The following is a 19,480-nucleotide window of genomic DNA, read 5'->3' as shown; positions in this document are numbered from 1 at the left end:
TGACCTGAGGAGGGCAGTAATACACTTAGAAGTGTCTACACTGCTGGAATTCAAATAGAAAAGAAGAAGAGAGCTAGTTCAAGATGAGCATTTATGGTTAAAACGTATAAAATTTTAAATTTTTTTTTTAGAAAATTAGCGATGGTTTCTCTAGATAAGACCCTTATTTCTCGTCTGGGATCGCTGACAATAAAATGCGACATTATAAGCTCACTGAATCCGAGTATGCTCTATCTCAGCCATATGACCTGCAAAGTTTTTTCTCTGGTGTTGGGGTGGAACACATAGGCTAGCTGAAGAAGATTGGTGTGTGACTACAGATGATAGACCTGCACAGTTTTGTTCTAAAGAAATAGTGCAGGTTTTTAAACTGATAATAATGTATGATGCTCTGTGTGTGCCTGTTTTAGAACATGGGAGTGGAGCGCAAGCTCAAACCTTTGTGACATACTAGATCGAAAATGAAGTAGGTGTGTCAGATAAGAGAGACATATAAAATGTGCAGTGCCGGAGGTCCTTTAGGACAGGTTTGAGAACCACTGCTCTAGACACATAATCATGATTCAACTCACCAGCTTGTTAGTAGAGAAACTCCAAGATCGGAAATGTGTGTCAGATAGGGATGACATCCAAAATGTGTAATATTTGGGATACTCCAGCACCAAAGTTGAGAACCACTGTCATCCCGCAGCATAAAACTTTCACCCACTCCTTCCTCTGTGTTATATGTACATTCTCAGTGACAGTCAACAGATAGAAGCTGCTGCAGCCTGATTGTCATATATATATATATATATATGAGAGAGAGAGAGAGAGAGCCTAACTATTTATAACATTAAGTATTGTGTGCTGAAACACTGAATATATTCTAAAACTGAGTTTTATATAAAAAAACAAAAACAAAGTTCCTTTAATTTAAATGCTATCCGGAAAGTGAGATTGATTAAATGACTCCTAGCTATCCCAGATAGCTCGCTAGCAGTGAAAAAGTAAGTAGGCCTAGTCCCCAAAAAACTAACTTAGTCAGTTAGCATTAGCCGTTACCCTTTTTTGGCTAAAGGTTGCAGGCTTGCCTTCCAGTGGCTTTGGCACACTACATCACAAAAGCGCTGTGAGAAGCTGTAAGATGAAAGAGTACAGATATTCCCAGCAGCACTGATGCTGAAAACAAGAAATATTATGCTACCAGTAAACGATTAGTTAAGGACAGTTAGAATGTTTTCCACAAATTACCTAGATGTACTGTTTATCAGAATTATTGTAGTTCACAAAATGTGAAATGTGGTACATTCGGGTACATTCATAACAATTGTTATGAATATAGTCATCATGTAGCTGAAGCATCCAATTATAGTATTTTTTCTTATGAAGCTATGACAGATTGCATTTATTTTAAATGTTATACTTATGTTTTAGACAAATGGATTTATTTTTGAAGCAGCTGACTACAACAATTGAACCTCTGCCATTTAATTTAAACATTTCAAGGTAAGTAAGCTATTGAAATAAGTGTCACACAAAAGGGTTTTCAAAAACTTATTTCTAAGGACTAGTTTACTTTTTTTCTGCGAAAACAAGATTATTTTGCTTACCCCATTGGCAGATTGTTTTGCTCATTTTAAGGAACAACTCACTTAATTTTGACTTTTTTTTTTTTTTCTGAAAACAAGACTGATGGGTGTGAATGACAAAGAAACAGCATTGCTCAGAGTAGATTGCAGGGTAGATCGATCTCCTGTGGGAGGTCCTAACAGTGTTCTATTGTCTGTAGCACTTTTGTCTTCATGTATAAAGTTCTGTCCCACAGACAGAGCTTTGAGTTAAGATATTTTGAAGGCTGAGACGCTGACATCAATGCTGAAGAACTGTGCTACACTACTACCTTCAATAAATTCTTCTCCCCACAAGAACTCTGGTCAAGCTTACTTATTTTATGTATTAGAGAAATCTAATACATTGGCGAGCCACCCAAACGACTGCTCAGCCAAATACAGCAAAATCTAACAGAGCACAATAAAAAGGACACTGTTTGCATTTTAACATCTGTGTGCATGGATTTAATTTACACATGCATCAATTACTTGCTCACTTCTACCACCAACACCAGCGGCTTAATGGAAGGCCATAATAATTCTTGTAATACTGATATGTTGCACAGGTATCATATACACAATCATTTATATCTTCAAAATACAAACTTGTAGACCCCAAACTTGGTATAGGTGAGGTTATATTAACCGTTGGTTGTATCATAACATATGCATAAAACAAAAACAATGCAAGACACTTTACAAGGCATGTATAATCATACACACAATGTCCTGGGATGCATGTGAAAATTGAGGAAGGAGTAAGGGGGGTGGAAAGAAGTTTGGGCAAGGCAGTGTCCTATGACATTTCATTAAGATCTCTCCAGATTAATGAGTTTTAGTGTTTTATTGCAAGGTGTCTGATCTCAGCGTTTGTCTTAGCAGGAAAATCAAGTCTTACAAGTGTTATGATATTATAGCAAAGGAAATGGAAAATTACAATATCATCCTCTAACAATTAAAAACCTTGAAATGGAGACTTTACATTATAATTAACTAATAAAGACAACACAGCACAGAACTACAATAACCGAAAAATAATACATACATATGTATATATGGATATAATGCAGTGTTAGTGATATGAAAGAGATAAAATATATACAATATCTCAAATGTTTCCAACTATTTGTAAATCCTGAGAAATTTACTATTTTAACCAAGGATCCGGGATGTGGGAGTTGCCTGTCAATTGCATCATACCCGCGTTACCCTCGGTTTCCGGTTTTATTTTGTAGAAACCATGGAAACACCAAAGACGCTTTAATATATTGCATGTTTTATTAGACAACAGAACAACTGTTTGGTTACATTTATAGACAGAAAACTAATTGTTATATTGCTCAACACCTTTTATTCTTATTGTTTAAATCTAATTTTCTTGATTTTTTGCGAGTACCATGTTTTACCATGCCTCAGAGAAAAACACTATTTTGTGAAGTAGCTAACATAGCATAATCAGATGCAGCTTTATTTTTAGTAACAATAATACAGCATTTGCTCCATCATACAATACGTTTTAAAATTAATTGCATGCCATTTATCAACACAAGCCATCCAGCATTTAATATGATATTCTAAAATATCTCTTACTGCAGTGTGTAACAGTGTCTCACAGCAGCCGCCGAGCGAACACACAGAGTAACGTTATAACATTTTCAACACACTCAAATGTATCTAATATGATAAACGGAGCTGTGTTACGTCATACTCATGACCGGAAAAAGCGGAAGCGGCAACTGTGGCTTAATATAAGTTCTGTGTTATGTTTGTAACATTAGCAATCGCTCCAGTAGCCTTGTTGAGCTCCAACATCACTCGCCCTGCTCTGCTTCATACTACAATAATGTTAATAATTGCATCTATAAACATGATTTCTGCCCGAGTCCTATCCTGATTCTTTTCCACTGGCTGTGAGGTGAAGACGATATCTCCCAAGATTCTGCACCCAAAATCAGCGTCATCAAGCTACGCCTTTGTTTTGAATAGGCGACCTCTAGCGGACAAAAAAACTACATATTGTAGCTTTAATGACTAGTGATTTCCTACTGCTTATTTCAGAAAAACAAAAACAGATTCTTGGACCAAAAACTGCCAAATGTGAGATCTTAGAGTACTAACTGTCTCCTGATGGATGTAGTCATCACCTCATCCTTATTAAGGATATGTATTTTACAGCTATAAATACTTCTTCATCACTGAGTTTAGTGTCTGTAGGAGTTTCTAAGCCTCTAAGCTTGTCTTTGCTGCTTTTCCATAGTTTTAAACATTCACTAGATGGACATGTTTGACCATTGCACTCGATTCTTGAAATCAAGAAGCTCAACGCACTGCCCACTTCTGGCATTTTTCAAAGCAATAACACGTTGTATGACACTCAGATCTTATATTAAATTTCTGACTCTCACTGTTTACTATCACACAATATCAAAGATCTGAAAGTGAAGCCAGTATTTTGTTAACAGAGTTACAGGAATGAAGTGTAGCATTAGTGAAATAGTGTATAAAAGAGTTTCATCAACCACCAACCTAAGAAGCTTTTTACTCTGCAGTTTTAACAGCTCAACAGAAATGGGGTTTTCACTTTCACGAGATGGACAGAAATATGGAGCTAACATGTTGTAGATGTCATAGTGATTGACACGGGTGGGTGTGTCTTCTCAAACTTAATTTGTGTCCTCTGGCTTATTCTTTCCATCCTGTTCTTCTGATTCATTCCCTTGGCTTTCTGTGGGATCTGAAATACAGAGGAATGACTGTTGGTAAAAGATTAGTTCACTTCTGAATGAAAATTTCCTAATAATTTACTCACCCCCATGTCATCCAAGATGTTCATGTCTTTCTTTCCTCAGTCGAAAAGAAATTAAGGTTTTTAAGGAAAACATTCCAGGATTTTTCTCCATATAGTGGATTTCAACAGTTACTAACGGGTTGAAGGTCCAAATTGCAGTTTTAGTGCAGCTTTAATGGGCTCTACACGATCCCAGACGAGAAATAAGGGTCTTATCTAGAGAAAAAAATTTATGTATTTACACATTACGTAATCACGTTGGAAAGGTCACGCGTGACGTAGGCGGAAGTACCTAACAGCTTGCGTCAGCGCAAACCCTCTTTTGGGGTTAAAAAACTACTGTCTGTACTTACTAAAGACACGCAGTGCTGAAAAAGCATCGACTGAGCTGACTGGGTTTCCTTTTTTCCAGACGCAAAATTTATGGGAGGAGAGTATTTAAATGAATCATGTAACATGATTTACTAATGTTTGTGGTCGCCAATTTACTGGTATTTGTTCCATTATGTAACACCCCAAAAAATGCGTGTCTTAACCCATTGGTGCATTTGTGGAATTGAGCTCTCACGCTAATTTACCCAGTTTAGTAAATCTGGCTTCTAGTCAAACAACCTTTACAAAAAAAAAAAAAAAAAAATCCAAATGAGAAGAAAATGTTTTATACTTCCGCCTACGTCTCGTGTGACCTTTCCAACGTGATTACGTAATGAGTGCAGATCGCAAAGTTAGCGCAAGATGAGCATTTGTGGTCAAAAAGTACATCATTTTTATTTATTTTTTTAGAAAATGAGTGATGGTTTCTCTAGATAAGACTCTTATTCCTCGTCTGGGATCATGTAGAGCTCTTTGAAGCTGCACTGAAACATTTGACATTTGGACCTTCAACCCGTTGAACCCCAGTGAAGTCCACTATATGGAGAAAAATCCTGGAATGTTTTCCTCAAAAACATTCATTTCTTTTCCACTGAAGAAAGAAAGACACAAACATCTTGGATGACATGGGGGTGAGTAAATTATCAGGAAAATTTAATTTGAAAGTGGACTAATCCTTTAAATATACATCTACATACAGATGATGTTACAGCTACACATTCTCAGAGAAGACACAAGAGTTAATTAAAAATACTAACAATAACAGAAAATAATGATAGTAATAATAATAATAATAATAATAATAAGTTTTATTTATATAGCGCCTTTCCAGTGCTCAAGGACGCTTTAAAGTATAGGTTCCTTAGAAAAGGATAACTACAATATAATATGCAAAAATGACAAACAATAGTACAAGTGAAAAAAAGAATGAAACACAGTGAGATACAGGACACAGTATATGAATGATAACATTCAGAGAACAAGTGAGTTTTGAGTAGTGATTTAAATTCAGAGATGTTATTGACACAGCGACGTGATCGAGGAAGAGAATTCAATAGTTTGGGTGCAACAATGCCGAATGATCTCATCCCCAATGAAGTGAGGAGATACCGAGGGACAGAGAGAAGGTCAGAGTCAGAAGACTGATCACAGGGACTAGAGGGCGCTGCATAGTGTTGGACATAGCGCTAGACTTTGATGACTTCCTATAATTAGACCAAATGCATGGAAGAGCATCGGGCCTTGGGTGAAGAATACTCATGAAGACTTGTGGTGAGCAATGTACCTGGACGACGGAGAATCCTTAGCCTCCGACAGTATTTATACGTCATAGAATCAAGACGTGGATGGCAGTTCAAGGTCATTATTTGAGATGGTAAATATTGAATATCTAGTACATATGTAAAGCAAAAAAAGAAAAGAAAAAAACTGCTGCCCGCGGCTTGTTTGGACTGAGCAAGTAATGCCAAACAATAGTGTAACAGAGGCCAGCTGGTAGAGAGCTGTGCAGTGAAACCTCACTCGCTGCAGACTTTATGTCCTTGTTTGTATGCCCACCTCCTATGCAGGCAACCCGGGTTCGAATCCCGCTCAGAGAGAGGGGCGGTTAGGACCAGGTTGGGTTACATTGGTGCAGTAACCCAGATGGGAGTGAGGGACTTAATAAAAGGCATAAATCAGGTCCTTGGGAGATCCAGATAATTCTTTCAATATGAATTGCTACAAATGTTTTTCCTTTGAAAACCTTCAATAAAAAAATAATAGAGTAGGATAGTGAGACTTTATTCATTTTCCTATTGGGATCAGAAGATAAAGTGGTAATGCAGGGCAAGATTATCAGTGAATAATGACTTAAATTTTAGGGCCAGATGTACTAAAACCTTCGGGCCATTAAAAAAAAAAAAAAAAAAAACTACTGTCAGGATTTACTAAAGACACACACTGAAAAATGAGTGCTCAAAAGTTGTGGACTCAGTTATTTTTGTGGCTGATCTTATTGCATAGGTGTTTCCCTTTCAGATGCAAAATTTATGGAAGGAGTCACATGAAGTATTTTAATGATGTCTTTCCTACTGTTTTGAACCTTGAATGTGTAATGCCAAGTTTACACCACAGGACTTTAAATGTCGGCAGATCGCTGTGCTGTTCACTACATGACTTGCTGTGGAGTCTTGAAGTCGTTGTGGTGTTCACACTACGTGACACTACGTAAATGATCTGCAACAGGGGGTTACACACTACACGAGCTGACAACAACTGTCATCCAACGACTTTATTTGAAAATGGACATTGGGAAGAAATTAGATTAAATTTTGAATTAAATTTAATTAAAATGAAATGAACCCTTTCACACATAAATTTAAAAGTATTCCGGCTGACCTCCCAGAGACAATAGAGAATGAGGAGTTACGTCACAATGTTTTCACTCTGCGTTGCATTTCGGGAAGGTGCCGCCATATTAGCAGGTCATACTTGCTAAGGAAGGTTGCACTCCACTTTTATGACAGTTCTGATGCTTATTATTGTAAAAATAATAATATTTTCGCCTACTGAGTCATAGACTGGTTAGTGATGTCAAGTAGTTTTCTCTAAATAATGCTGCTTGCTAATAACTTAAACTTAAAAATTTGCTTTTAATTGCTTAAAGGGTCTGAACTCTTGCATTGTGTAGGCACTGATACCATAAACCAGGTAACTGACGATGTCAGGACAGAGCCGGCGCCAGGACACACAAACTGGGGGTGCCTTAATTTACTAAGACACTTTATTAACGAACCAAAACACCATAATAAAGCATACTACGGACAGAAAACCAGATGAGCCCAGTATATGAATTTAATTACACGTGTTTTCCTCCCATCAAGAAAAAGACAGTGCCATTAAAACACCAAACTTAGTAAACACTATAATATACAGAAAATCTGGTTTGTGCCGAATTTGATCTTTTAATATCACTTAGTAGGCTACAGTAAGCGACGTTTCTCAACAGTTTTCTATGTGAGGAAAACGCTCGTGAATTTAAACACGTTGCGTTCACATTATGGGCTCAACTGCTTTACTTTATTAGTATGATGTTTACTGAGTTTGGTCTGTTATCACTGTCTTTAGTACATTAAGCCATATTAAGCGTTTTCTTATAACGGTTTTCTATGGGAGGAAAAGGCTTAACGTGTTATTAAACGCGTTGAGATCATTCAGGACTCATCTGATTTTTTTTGTAGGTCTACATAGTATGCTTTATTAGTATGCGGTATAGTGAGTTTGGTCTGTTAATATCACTGTCTTAGTACATTAAGCCACGCTGCGCGTTTAAGAATGTCCCTTGGCGACGCTTGGCAGTGTTATTTAGTCTCTCCCGATAGAGCCCCTTTCCTTTCCCTTCCTCATTATCCATTTCTTTCCAAGAAACTGTGGCGTATCGCAAAATTGCAAACAAATATCATGCTATTTCTCTCGGTCTGACGGTCTCACTGTCAAAGTAACCATGGCAACAAATAGCGTAGTGATATGGGCGCTGCCTTGTTTGTTTGCACTTCAGAGAGTCCTCACGTGAATTCATCCATTTGTCCCGAAATGCATGTGGCTGGTGAACTGGGAGAACAATAGAGTGAGTGAGCTTTATAGTTACTTACACAATGTGTATCTGATATGAATAAATGTCGGTAAATTATATTTGAATGGATTGTTATTGCTGCTTCCATAGACATCAGTGTGTATTTCATTGGCTGTTGCGTCGCAACATGTGACACCACAGGATATCGAGTCGGCCGACAGCTCCAGATATTTAGCATGCTAGATATTTGTCTGGCGTCAGCGAGGTGTCGGAGACGCGTTAGCAAGCCTCTTTGATGCGTTGTTGAGTAGTTCACACATAAAGATTGACGAGCGCCGATCATCACAGCCCGACCTGTCGGCGAGCTCGTTAACTTGCAAATCGGGCTTAAATTGGGCTAAAAATCCTGTAGTAATACAAGTAAACTTGGCATAAGTTGCGTTGGACTTCTATGGAGGGTCAGAAAGCTCTCGGATTTCATCAAAAAGATCTTAATTTGTGTTCTGAAGATGAACGAAAGTCTTACAGGTTTGGAACAACACTAGGTTGAGTTATTAATGGCAGAATTTTCATTAAAAGTGATTTAAATTTATAAGTAATTAAAATTTGGTTACAAATTATTGAACACAGTTGACAATCATTAACACACTTGAGGACTTGATAAACTCACCTACAGAAACAGTGATTTTCTTGCATTTGTTTCTTCTCTTGCCGTTGATCTTTAGTATATAGAGTCCAGAGTGAATGGTTCTGATGTCTGTGATGGTGAGATCTCCATTCTCACCCCATTTCAGTTTGCCTCTGAATCTCCCATCAGCACCCTCCTGGAACTTATTATTGCTCTTTCCTTTGATAGCTATGCGATTCTCATTCTTTTCCTCCTGATAATACCACTGAATCTCATCATCATTATGTAGTTTATTAAGACCAGTGTGTAGAGTAAAAGATTCTCCCTCATTTGCTGTCACAGGATCTAGAAACAGAGAAGAGAAACTTGCTCTTGAGATCAAGTGTGCAGGTGGACATCTCAGTTAGACAAATCTTTTTGGTTTGGCATGTTCACAAATACCAAGCTTCGTTTTAGAGAGAGATCATTACAGATCTTTAGATTTTTCCTTTTCAACATTTACACTTTTCAATGCTGCTACAAACCCTCTTCTGGCCAATAAAAAAAACTACTGTCAGGATTTACTAAAGACACACAGTGAAAAATTAGTGTTGAAAAGGAGTGGACTCAGTTATTTTTGCAGCTGAAATTATTGCATATGTGTTTGAAGGAGATTCCCTTTCAGATGCTAAATCTATAGTAGGAGTCACATGAAGTATTTTAATGATGTCTTTCCTACCGTTCTGGACCTTGAATGTGTAAGTTATGTTGGACCTCTATGGAGGGACAGAAAGCTCTCTGATTTCATCAACAATATCTTAATTTGTGTTCTGAAGATGAACGAACATCTTACAGGTGTGGAACGACATGAGGGTGAGTAATAAATGACAGACATTTCATTTTTGAGTGAACTAACCCTTTAAAATCTGAAGTTTATTTTGCTGTAATGACCGGCTGATTGTATATTTTCCTTTACTTAATAAATACAGCTAGTTTTTCATTACAAGAATTTTTAAAAAATCTTAAAGAACTTTATTTCCACACTGAAATTTATTCAGATTTTCACTGTGCTCCACAACACTCACACAAACAGGAGGAACACACTCTTGAACTGCTGCTTGACCAATCAGATTCGAGAATAATGTTGAATAAAATAAATCTCTAGTTACTATAATAGATGATGTTCTACTCACCAGTCACATTGAATCTCCTGCATGTGGTCTGTTTGCTGTTAATGATCTGTAATTTATAATGTCCTTTGTCTTCAGTTCTGATGTTATTGATGGTCAGACATCCATTATCCTTCTCCACTCTTCCTGCGAATCGCTCATCAGTTTTAATTGGCCATGTAGCATTTGTAGCAACAAGACTCTTTTCAGCTCCAAACATCCACAGCAACAGATCATCACCCTGTATTTCAGCATCAGCCTTGAGATCGTCACAACCTCCCTCTTTTACTTGTATTTCATTTACTTCATGTCACAGCATTATATATAAAAGACAAAAGCATAGTTTAGTTTGTAGTTTCAACATACAATTACATACATTTTTAAAGCTAGTCTAAATATATATATATATATATATATATATATATATATATATATATATATATATATATATATATATATATATATATATATATAGTGTGTGTGTGTTAAAGCTATGGCATGCTGGATTTATAGCCACAGGTATACAGGTAAATGTGGCCCAAATCCATTTAGTTTGTTTTTTTATTGCTCACATTTGACTCATATCTGTTTTTCTCATGACAGTGTGAACAGCACAAACCACACGGAATCTGATCATTCAATTCACTTCCATATGTGGTATTAAAACTGATACAGGTCAGATGTTTTGTAATGCAATCGCAGTGTGAACAGTCATATTGGAATTCATCCGACTTTTATGTCACGCGAGATCAGCATTCGTGGAAATCTATTCAAAGATGTTACATTACTGACTGTATCATGACAGTTGTGAAAGGCAGTCAGTGGAAGGACAGTGATGGGTCCGAACCCGTGACAGCTCTATATACAAGGAAAACACTGGGTTAGGAGCCCGGTAAAAATCACATTCATGGGGGTAAATATCATGTTAGTTGAGTACTTCTACCTTCTACCCAAAACAATCTGTGACAACAGTGAAAAACTAGCCTAATTTCATGGGAAAACTGTGGATTTGGAAACACTGGAAGATGTCATACAGAAGTAAACACGGAGGACATTAAAGTAAGTTTATTTATAGTTTGATCTGCTGTGGAAGCTAGTGAAATTAATGCGCAGGCATTACAAAACATCCGAGCCTAGGATTCAAGCCTTTTCTCGTAATGTCATGATTTTTCCCCCTTAAAATTGTTCTACTTTGTTCATGCAATAATATGCCGTTAATCTTCTAATTTTTATAACTTTATTCTCTCACCATTCTCGTGACTTTATTCTTAAAATCTGAGCTTTTTTATTGTAGCATGATACTAATTAAAATTAAAAGTGAATTTAAATTTGGTTACAATTGAGCATTTAGAGAAGTTCTAAATCGTTCACACAGTTGACAATCATTAACACACTTCAGGACTTGATAAACTCACCTTCCACAGAAACAGTGATTTTCTTGCATTTGTTTTTTGTCTTTAGTATATAGAGTCCAGAGTGAATGGTTCTGATGTCTGTGATGGTGAGATCTCCATTCTCACCCCATTTCAGTTTGCCTCTGAATCTCCCATCAGCACCCTCCTGTAAATTATTATTGCTCTTTCTTTTGATAGCTATGAGATTCTCATTCTTTTCCTCCTGATAATACCACTGTATCTCATCATCATTATGTAGTTTATTAAGACCAGTGTGTAGCGTAAAAGATTCTCCCTCGTACGCTGTCTCAGCATCTAGAAACAGAGAAGAGAAACATGCTCTTGAGATCAAGTGTGCAGGTGGACATCTCAGTTAGACAAATCTTTTTGGTTTGGCATGTTCACAAATACCAAGCTTTGTTTTAGAGAGAGATCATTTTCACTTTTCAGCATTTACACTTTTTAATGCTGCACAGGTGGAATACGTGCTGTATACTGTATACAAAAACTGCAAATGTGTCTCCTTCATCTACTTGTGATCCATTCAACCAAAACACATCTTAACCCTTGTCCAGTGTTCGTGTGGAATGTAATAAGGTTTTATTTTTAAACAATTGTGAAACAAAATAACGACTTATAGTGATGGCCGATTTCAAAACTCTGCTTCAGGAAGCTTCCTGAAGCAATGTTTTGAAATCGGCCATCACTATATAAGTCCTTATTTTGTTTTGTTTTTGGCGCACCAAAAATATTCTCGTCACTTTATAATATTAATATTGAACCACTGTACTCACATGAACTGATTTAAATATGTTTTTAGTACATTAATGGATCTTGAGAGAGGAAATGTCATTGCTGGCTATGGAGGCCTCACTGAGCCATCGGATTTCAACAAAAATATCTTAATTTGTGTTCCGAAGATTAACGAAGGGTGTGGAACGGCATGAGGGTGAGTAATAAATGCAAAAAAATTCATTTTTGGGTGAACTAACCTTTTAACTTATAGACCCGGGAGCAAGAACATCTAGGCCGACGCTCTCTCCAGACAATATGAATCCGCTCTATCACCTGTCACAATCACCACCAGAGGGCTCCCTCACCTGAGTACTAACTCCATCACGGACTTCATTTTCCATAACCCCGTATACCTGGTCCTGATTACCCTCACACCTGTTTCCCATCTCCATTGTGAAGTCTTGTTTTGCCCCGGCTGACATTTCTAAGCGTTTTTCCCTGTGATCTGTATTATTGTGTTTGACCTTGGACTGTTAATTCCTATCTTGATTGTTCTCTGCCTGAATATCTGGATTTACTCTGCCTTGCCTGCCGCCTGCCCTGACCCTTTGCCCGTCCCTGTTTACAATTCTGCTCTGTCTTGGATATTGTGAATTAATTGTGAAAAGTTACCAATTCTGAAACCATCATAAATTATGCAAAGTGAGCCGCAAGACAAGACAAAGAGAACTTTTCCCTCCTAAAAATCCACTCTGGACATTGGCTGATCACCCAAGGAGGCGTTTTGGGCTTGTTTGTCTTTAAAAAGACAACCACACGCACGTTCCCTTTGTCTCTCGATTGTCTCTCAATTGTCCCTCGCCATTTCACGCACGTCTCTCCCGGACGTCTCGGCGACCGCGCTTCCATCACGCGCTCCTCTGGACGACCATCTTTTTGGCACAAGTTTTCTTTTGTCAAGCCTTCATCATCCTCCATCACCTAGGAGACGGACTCTCTCTTCTTTATTTTCCGGTTATTTTACTCTTAAGCTAAAACCTTGTTTGAAAGTCCCGCCGAAGAACCCTTTCTCGGAAAAGGACCAATCGCTCCAGCCGCACGAACTGAAACTCCTGGAAAAGGACCAATCACCAAACCACGCGCACTGAAACTCCTACAGACAGACAGAGTAACCACATTACCTGAACTTACGCAAGTACAGAACAACTTCTTTCCACGCGTTTTAACCTCTGTGTGAGTTTCCTTGCTGGCTCTCAAAGGTTTTAACTGTTCGTAATTTGCCATTTCTTTAATTACCTCTGTTTTCTTGACTTTACTTTCGTTTTCTATATATGTAGCCGTATAGCCGTAAAATATTTACGAATCTTTCATGTCATAAAGATATATGTATAATTTCCATTTTATCGTTTTGTAGATAAATGTAAGATCCCTAAACCCCATCCCGAACCTAAACCTACCCATTTTATACAAAATGTTAAAAGAATAAAACAAAGAACAGAAATGTGTAGGAAAATGACAATTTTAGTGAAAATATAACATTACAACGATATTTTGAGCCACTAATCCTACACCTACACCTACCCCTAAACCTATCCATAACCATTTCTTTAAACTACCTACTGTTATAAATAAAAGAATGACAAACAAGCGTAATCACAATAATTTATTTTTTGCGAAAATGTCAAAAGTGGTACCAAAAGAAGTTGTGTGATGATGAGTTCCAGTCACAGTCCTCTCTGGCGGTAATAGTTTTTTATAGGGTACAGAGCAGAATTTAACTTATTAATCCATGAAAATATAATAAATCCGGCTTCTCTCCGTGAAGGCGCGCACTCATTTCAAATGTCAATCCACTGAAACACGGCATGTCGCAATCTGTGACGAAGCAGGTGAGAACCAATGAGCGTTTGATATCAGTGCCGTAAACCATGTCGTAACGCTTCTCGAGGGTGGCGCTACTTTCAAATTTGAATCATAACGAGCGCGAGCTTTGACTGTGACTGTCGCTGTTGCTGAGAATGAAGATGAAGATCGATGGATAAAGGGCTGAATTTGGATCTGTTACTTACAAACATATGGATTCTAAAGATTTGGAGTACAGCGAACAAATAAAATGGATGTGATTTGTGAATTTATGTTGTGTTTTGGTGTATCTTAAGGTTGTATTGTCAGTCGCTGCATAAGAGAAAACGCCTTCTGTGTCGCACAGCAAACAAACTAAATATTACAAAATGGTTAAAGAATTACAGAAATTGTATTCATAAGGTTTCAAATTGTAGTCTTGTTTAACATTATGTAATCCTCCGAAACGAGCAGCACAAGTCACGAACAGAAATGTTATTTCATATTAAGTAGATGAGTAAACTGCTTTCAATAAATTCGACTAAAAACATCGTTAAATCATTAAAGCCACGATATTTAATATTAATACATGGAAATTCATATACATTCACACTTTACGTTACATGATTTACGTTTTTTTGCTGTTAATACGTAAGTATTTTTACGTTTTAGTGCTATAAATACGTCAATGTTGTACGTTTTTGTGTGTATGAAAACGTAAATGTACGTGTGGTAGAACCACAATTTACGTAAAAATACACACGTATTCTCATGAGATCACGTTGCATATATATATGTATGTATATATATATATATAGTGTGTGTGTGTTAAAGCTATGGCATGCTGGATTTATAGCCACAGGTAAATGTGGCCCAAATCCATTTAGTTTGTTTTTTTTATTGCTCACATTTGACTCATATCTGTTTTTCTCATGACAGTGTGAACAGCACAAACCACACGGAATCTGATCATTCAATTCCGATTTGTGCCACTTCCATATGTGGTATTAAAACTGATACAGGTCAGATGTTTTGTAATGCAACCGCAGTGTGAACAGTCATATTGGAATTCATCCGACTTTTGTCACGCGAGATCAGCATTCGTGGAAATCTATTCAAAGATGTTACATTACTGACTTTATCAAGACAGTTGTGAAAGGCAGTCAGTGGAAGGACAGTGATGGGTCCGAACCCGTGACAGCTCTATATACAAGGAAAACACTGGGTTAGGAGCCCGGTAAAAATCACATTCATGGGGGTAAATATCATGTTAGTTGAGTACTTCTACCTTCTACCCAAAACAATCTGTGACAACAGTGAAAAACTAGCCTAATTTCATGGGAAAACTGTGGATTTGGAAACACTGGAAGATGTCATACAGAAGTAAACACGGAGGACATTAAAGTAAGTTTATTTATAGTGTGATCTGCTGTGGAAGCTAGTGAAATTATGCGCAGGCATTACAAAACATCTGAGCCTAGGATTCAAGCCTTTTCTCGTAATGTCATGATTTTTCCCCCTTAAAATTGTTCTACTTTGTTCATGCAATAATATGCCGTTAATCTTCTAATTTTTATAACTTTATTCTCTCACCATTCTCGTGACTTTATTCTTAAAATCTGAGCTTTTTTATTACAGCATGATACTAATTAAGATTAAAAGTGAATTTAAATTTGGTTACAATTGAGCATTTAGAGAAGTTCTAAATCGTTCACACAGTTGACAATCATTAACACACTTCAGGACTTGATAAACTCACCTTCCACAGAAACAGTGATTTTCTTGCGTTTGTTTCTTCTCTTGCCGTTGATCTTTAGTATATAGAGTCCAGAGTGAATGGTTCTGATGTCTGTGATGATGAGATCTCCATTCTCACCCCATTTCAGTTTGTCTCTGAATCTCCCATCAGCACCCTCCAGGAAATTATTATTGCTCTTTCCTTGGCTATGAGCTAAAAGATTATCATTCTTATCCTCCTGATAATACCACTGTATCTCATCATCATTATGTAGTTTATTAAGACCAGTGTGTAGAGTAAAAGATTCTCCCTCGTACGCTGTCTCAGCATCTAGAAACAGAGAAGAGAAACATGCTCTTGAGATCAAGTGTGCAGGTGGACATCTCAGTTAGACAAATCTTTTTGGTTTGGCATGCTCACAAATACCAAGCTTTGTTTTAGAGAGAGATCATTTTCACTTTTCAGCATTTACACTTTTTAATGCTGCACAGGTGGAATACGTGCTGTATACTGTATACAAAAACTGCAAATGTGTCTCCTTCATCTACTTGTGATCCATTCAACCAAAACACATCTTAACCCTTGTCCAGTGTTTGTGTGGAATGTAATAAGGTTTTATTTTTAAACAAATGGGGGTAACTACAGTATTTTACACCTCAAAATGAAAATCAGTCAATTTTATTACGGTTACTTTTCTTAAATATGACATCCTTGATGACGTATGCAGCCTTCAAACGCAACCTCCAGAGGACGCAGCCTCCGAAATGAGACGCAGCTCCTGTCACCTGAAGGAGTGTGTTTTTGGTTGTGAGGGAAAGATTACCTTTTTCAGCTTCCCCGTTAAGGGAACAGAGGATGAAGTTTGTTTTTCCAGGGCAGCAACAGAGTTGTGCATCTATGTTTGTTTGTTCCCGGGATTTCGGTGATGAATGCTTTGTAACCAAGTCCCAGTTCGGCGCTGGATTTGCAGATTGTGGGTGGTGAGTAAAGCTCAATCAGAGGTCTGTGTTTTGTTGGCAATCGGCACGCAAGTGCATATAATGTAAACAGCACAAACTCTTTTATTCCCTTTTTATTTATAATGATGTCACAGCTAGCATGTGATCTCTACACAGAAGCTGCACGCACTCTTTAGCTCCGCCCACAGCACTGACGGCAGACACGCCTCCAGGATCTCAGCTTTTTCCGGAAAGACTCAGTACAGCGCATCTATCTTTTATAAATATGACAAAACTAAAGACTTTTTGGAGATATGAAGGATGCAATACTACTCTTCAGGTACTCAAGATTAACATGAGATTGGCAGAAACTGTGTGTGATACCGCCCCTTTAAAAAAAGATCCAGATTTCTATGCAATTTGACATGCTTTTTGACTAATTGAAAGACATTATTTTCACAAGTTTTTCCAGTTGGATTCATATCCACATGAAATCACAATATTATCATATAATTATATATATATATATTTTTTTGTCAAAGTTTAGCTTTTTTTTTTGTACTAAAGTAAGTTTTGTACGGAAGTTTGTGCCAAATTGTATTGTCTCATCCTTTCATCTCTCTCTCTCTCTCTGTGTGTGTGTGTGTGTGTAGGTGTGTAGGTGTGTGTGCGTATGTGTGTATGCACTGTTGTTCATCCTGGATGCGTCATGGTGTCACCACTTTATTTTTGTGGTGGTTTTGCATTTTGACTGATTTTATTTGACATATTATAATAGCAATTTTGTGTGTATGTGCGATCATTTTGCATTGTGGATGTTTTAAAGTGCTGCCACTTCATTTTTGTCTGTGTGTTTTTGTTGTGTTTGATTTAAAGGAACAATTTTATCCATTTTCTCAGCGGCTTTTTTTCCCCCACACTAACATAAAACAAGATATCATTACTTTTTTTTTTTTTTTTTTTAAATCTAGAAAATGTTGACAGCGTTACAAAGTCTCATGCCATTTGGATCAAGGGAACAAGCAAACATCATTCAAAAAGACTTAGGTAAAAATACTTCTTATACTCATTGAAGTATAAGCATGAGACATCACTTCCATCATCAGAACGTGTTCAGACCTCACTAACCGAATATGCTGAACGCAGTTGGACATAGTGGTGTTTTAGAGGTAAAAAATGATATAAATACTGTTCGGTTTCTCACACAAACCGATCGTTTTGTGTCTTAAGACATCAATGTGTCGTCATGAGCCGCAGGGTTTAATTTGGATTTGTCTGTGCATGTTTTTTTGACTCATAGATTTTGTTCCCTTTGACATGCATTATAAGACTGACAGACTGCAACGGTTGGAGTTAAAAATCATCATTTGTGTTCTACTGAAGAAACAACCTACATCACCTACATCTTGGATGCCCTGGGGGTAAGCACATCAAATTTTCATTTTTGGGGTGAACTATCCATTTAATTTGCTCACGGCATCCTCAGGGAAATACTTTGATGCTCAGTCTTACTACCTCAACAACCCCAGATAATGAACCCATGCAAATCGGCTACACTCACCTGTCTTCAGAGGAAAGAGAATGACGTGTTTATCAAAGACTTTGCCTCTATTGTGGTCAACCTGGACATATGAGAGTGTCATGTCCCACTCGACCAACATCCAGAAATGCCACTGCGGAGAGTTCTCCATCTCATCCCTCTCCTTTCAGTCAACCTCACGTTTAACAGTAGTTCAGTCAATGCCACAGCCATGATAGATTCCGGAGCTGCTTCCTACTTCATTGACTATGATTTAGCTAAAACCCATGACATTCCTCTAATTCCTTGTGAATCTGTGTTGGCAGTGGCAGCATTAGATGGAGGGTCGGCAGGGTTCTTCTTCATTTAAAAAAAAAAAGATGGAGGCTTAAGACCCTGTATTGATTATCATGGTCTCAATGACATCACAGCAAATTTCCGATACCCTCTGCCTTTAGTCATAATGCCAAGTACTTTACCAAGCTCGACCTGCACAGTGCAGGCTGCGGCAAACGATTATTTTGATAATTGATTAATCTATCGATTATTGGAACAATGAATCGATTATTGTACAGGTTTATCAGTATGCTTTGTTAGATTATTCCTCTGTCGAGCAAATCACAACAATCAATTCAAGCTTTTGAAAGTGTATTTTTAATGAATTTGTTAAAAATACTGTTAAAATGAATTGCTGTGTTTTTATTAAGTCTGGGCTTGTATTAACTTATTAATAAGTGTAAACATATGAATATGTAATATTGTGCAAAAATTTCAGATTTTTTTTTTTCTTTTTACTAACTATTGAGTTTATTGTCACTGAATGGCTTTCCTGAGGTAAATGTAACATTTTTGTGACATTTGTTTGCAAGCTGTTTTATTGCAGTCTTTCTGCGGTTGAAACTCTGATTAAGTGATTACATTAGAACTGGATTTATTTCAGTAAATTGTACTGTATCTTTCAACATACTTTTTAATATTCATTCATGTTTATTTCATGCTGCAATAGCAGAAAAGAGGAAGAGATAATAGGTTTACGTGTCGCTTGACCTGAGGCGCTAGAGCGATCTGTCATGCCACATTAAAGAGCGCCAAAACCACATGTATTGTTTGAATCCCATAGTAAAATTGTAAGAATTTAAAAGTTAAGTCTTTATTTTATATCAAAAGTAACCTGGTCTGTCTTATCTGTCGGCACGCTGTCTGTCTCCTCTATGCTCTGTGATGCATCTTTCA

General features: G+C 37.3%; 2 protein-coding genes across 2 annotated transcripts in view; both read right to left on the bottom strand.

Annotated features, from left to right (window-relative positions):
* Positions 1-19,480, bottom strand: part of LOC127508111 (zinc finger protein 234-like) — a 404,421-nt gene that overhangs the window by 202,307 nt on the left and 182,634 nt on the right.
* The window catches only part of LOC127508115 (uncharacterized), a 31,143-nt gene continuing 13,159 nt past the window's right edge, over positions 1,497-19,480 (bottom strand). Inside the window, exons 5-9 of one of the 2 annotated variants that reach the window (XM_051885773.1) lie at positions 15,812-16,120; positions 11,497-11,790; positions 10,106-10,384; positions 8,976-9,278; positions 1,497-4,326 (exon numbers count right to left, since the gene is read on the bottom strand). In XM_051885773.1, the coding sequence (XP_051741733.1) occupies positions 4,256-4,326; positions 8,976-9,278; positions 10,106-10,384; positions 11,497-11,790; positions 15,812-16,120 (1,256 nt within the window). In that variant the 3' untranslated portion in view covers positions 1,497-4,255. The remainder of the gene's footprint in view (positions 4,327-8,975; positions 9,279-10,105; positions 10,385-11,496; positions 11,791-15,811; positions 16,121-19,480) is intronic. The other variant, XM_051885774.1, reaches the window with a different exon arrangement.

This window comes from Ctenopharyngodon idella, chromosome 3, assembly GCF_019924925.1.
Source record: "Ctenopharyngodon idella isolate HZGC_01 chromosome 3, HZGC01, whole genome shotgun sequence".
NCBI classification, from domain to species: domain Eukaryota; kingdom Metazoa; phylum Chordata; class Actinopteri; order Cypriniformes; family Xenocyprididae; genus Ctenopharyngodon; species Ctenopharyngodon idella.
This window is presented reverse-complemented; position numbering and strand designations above follow the sequence as displayed.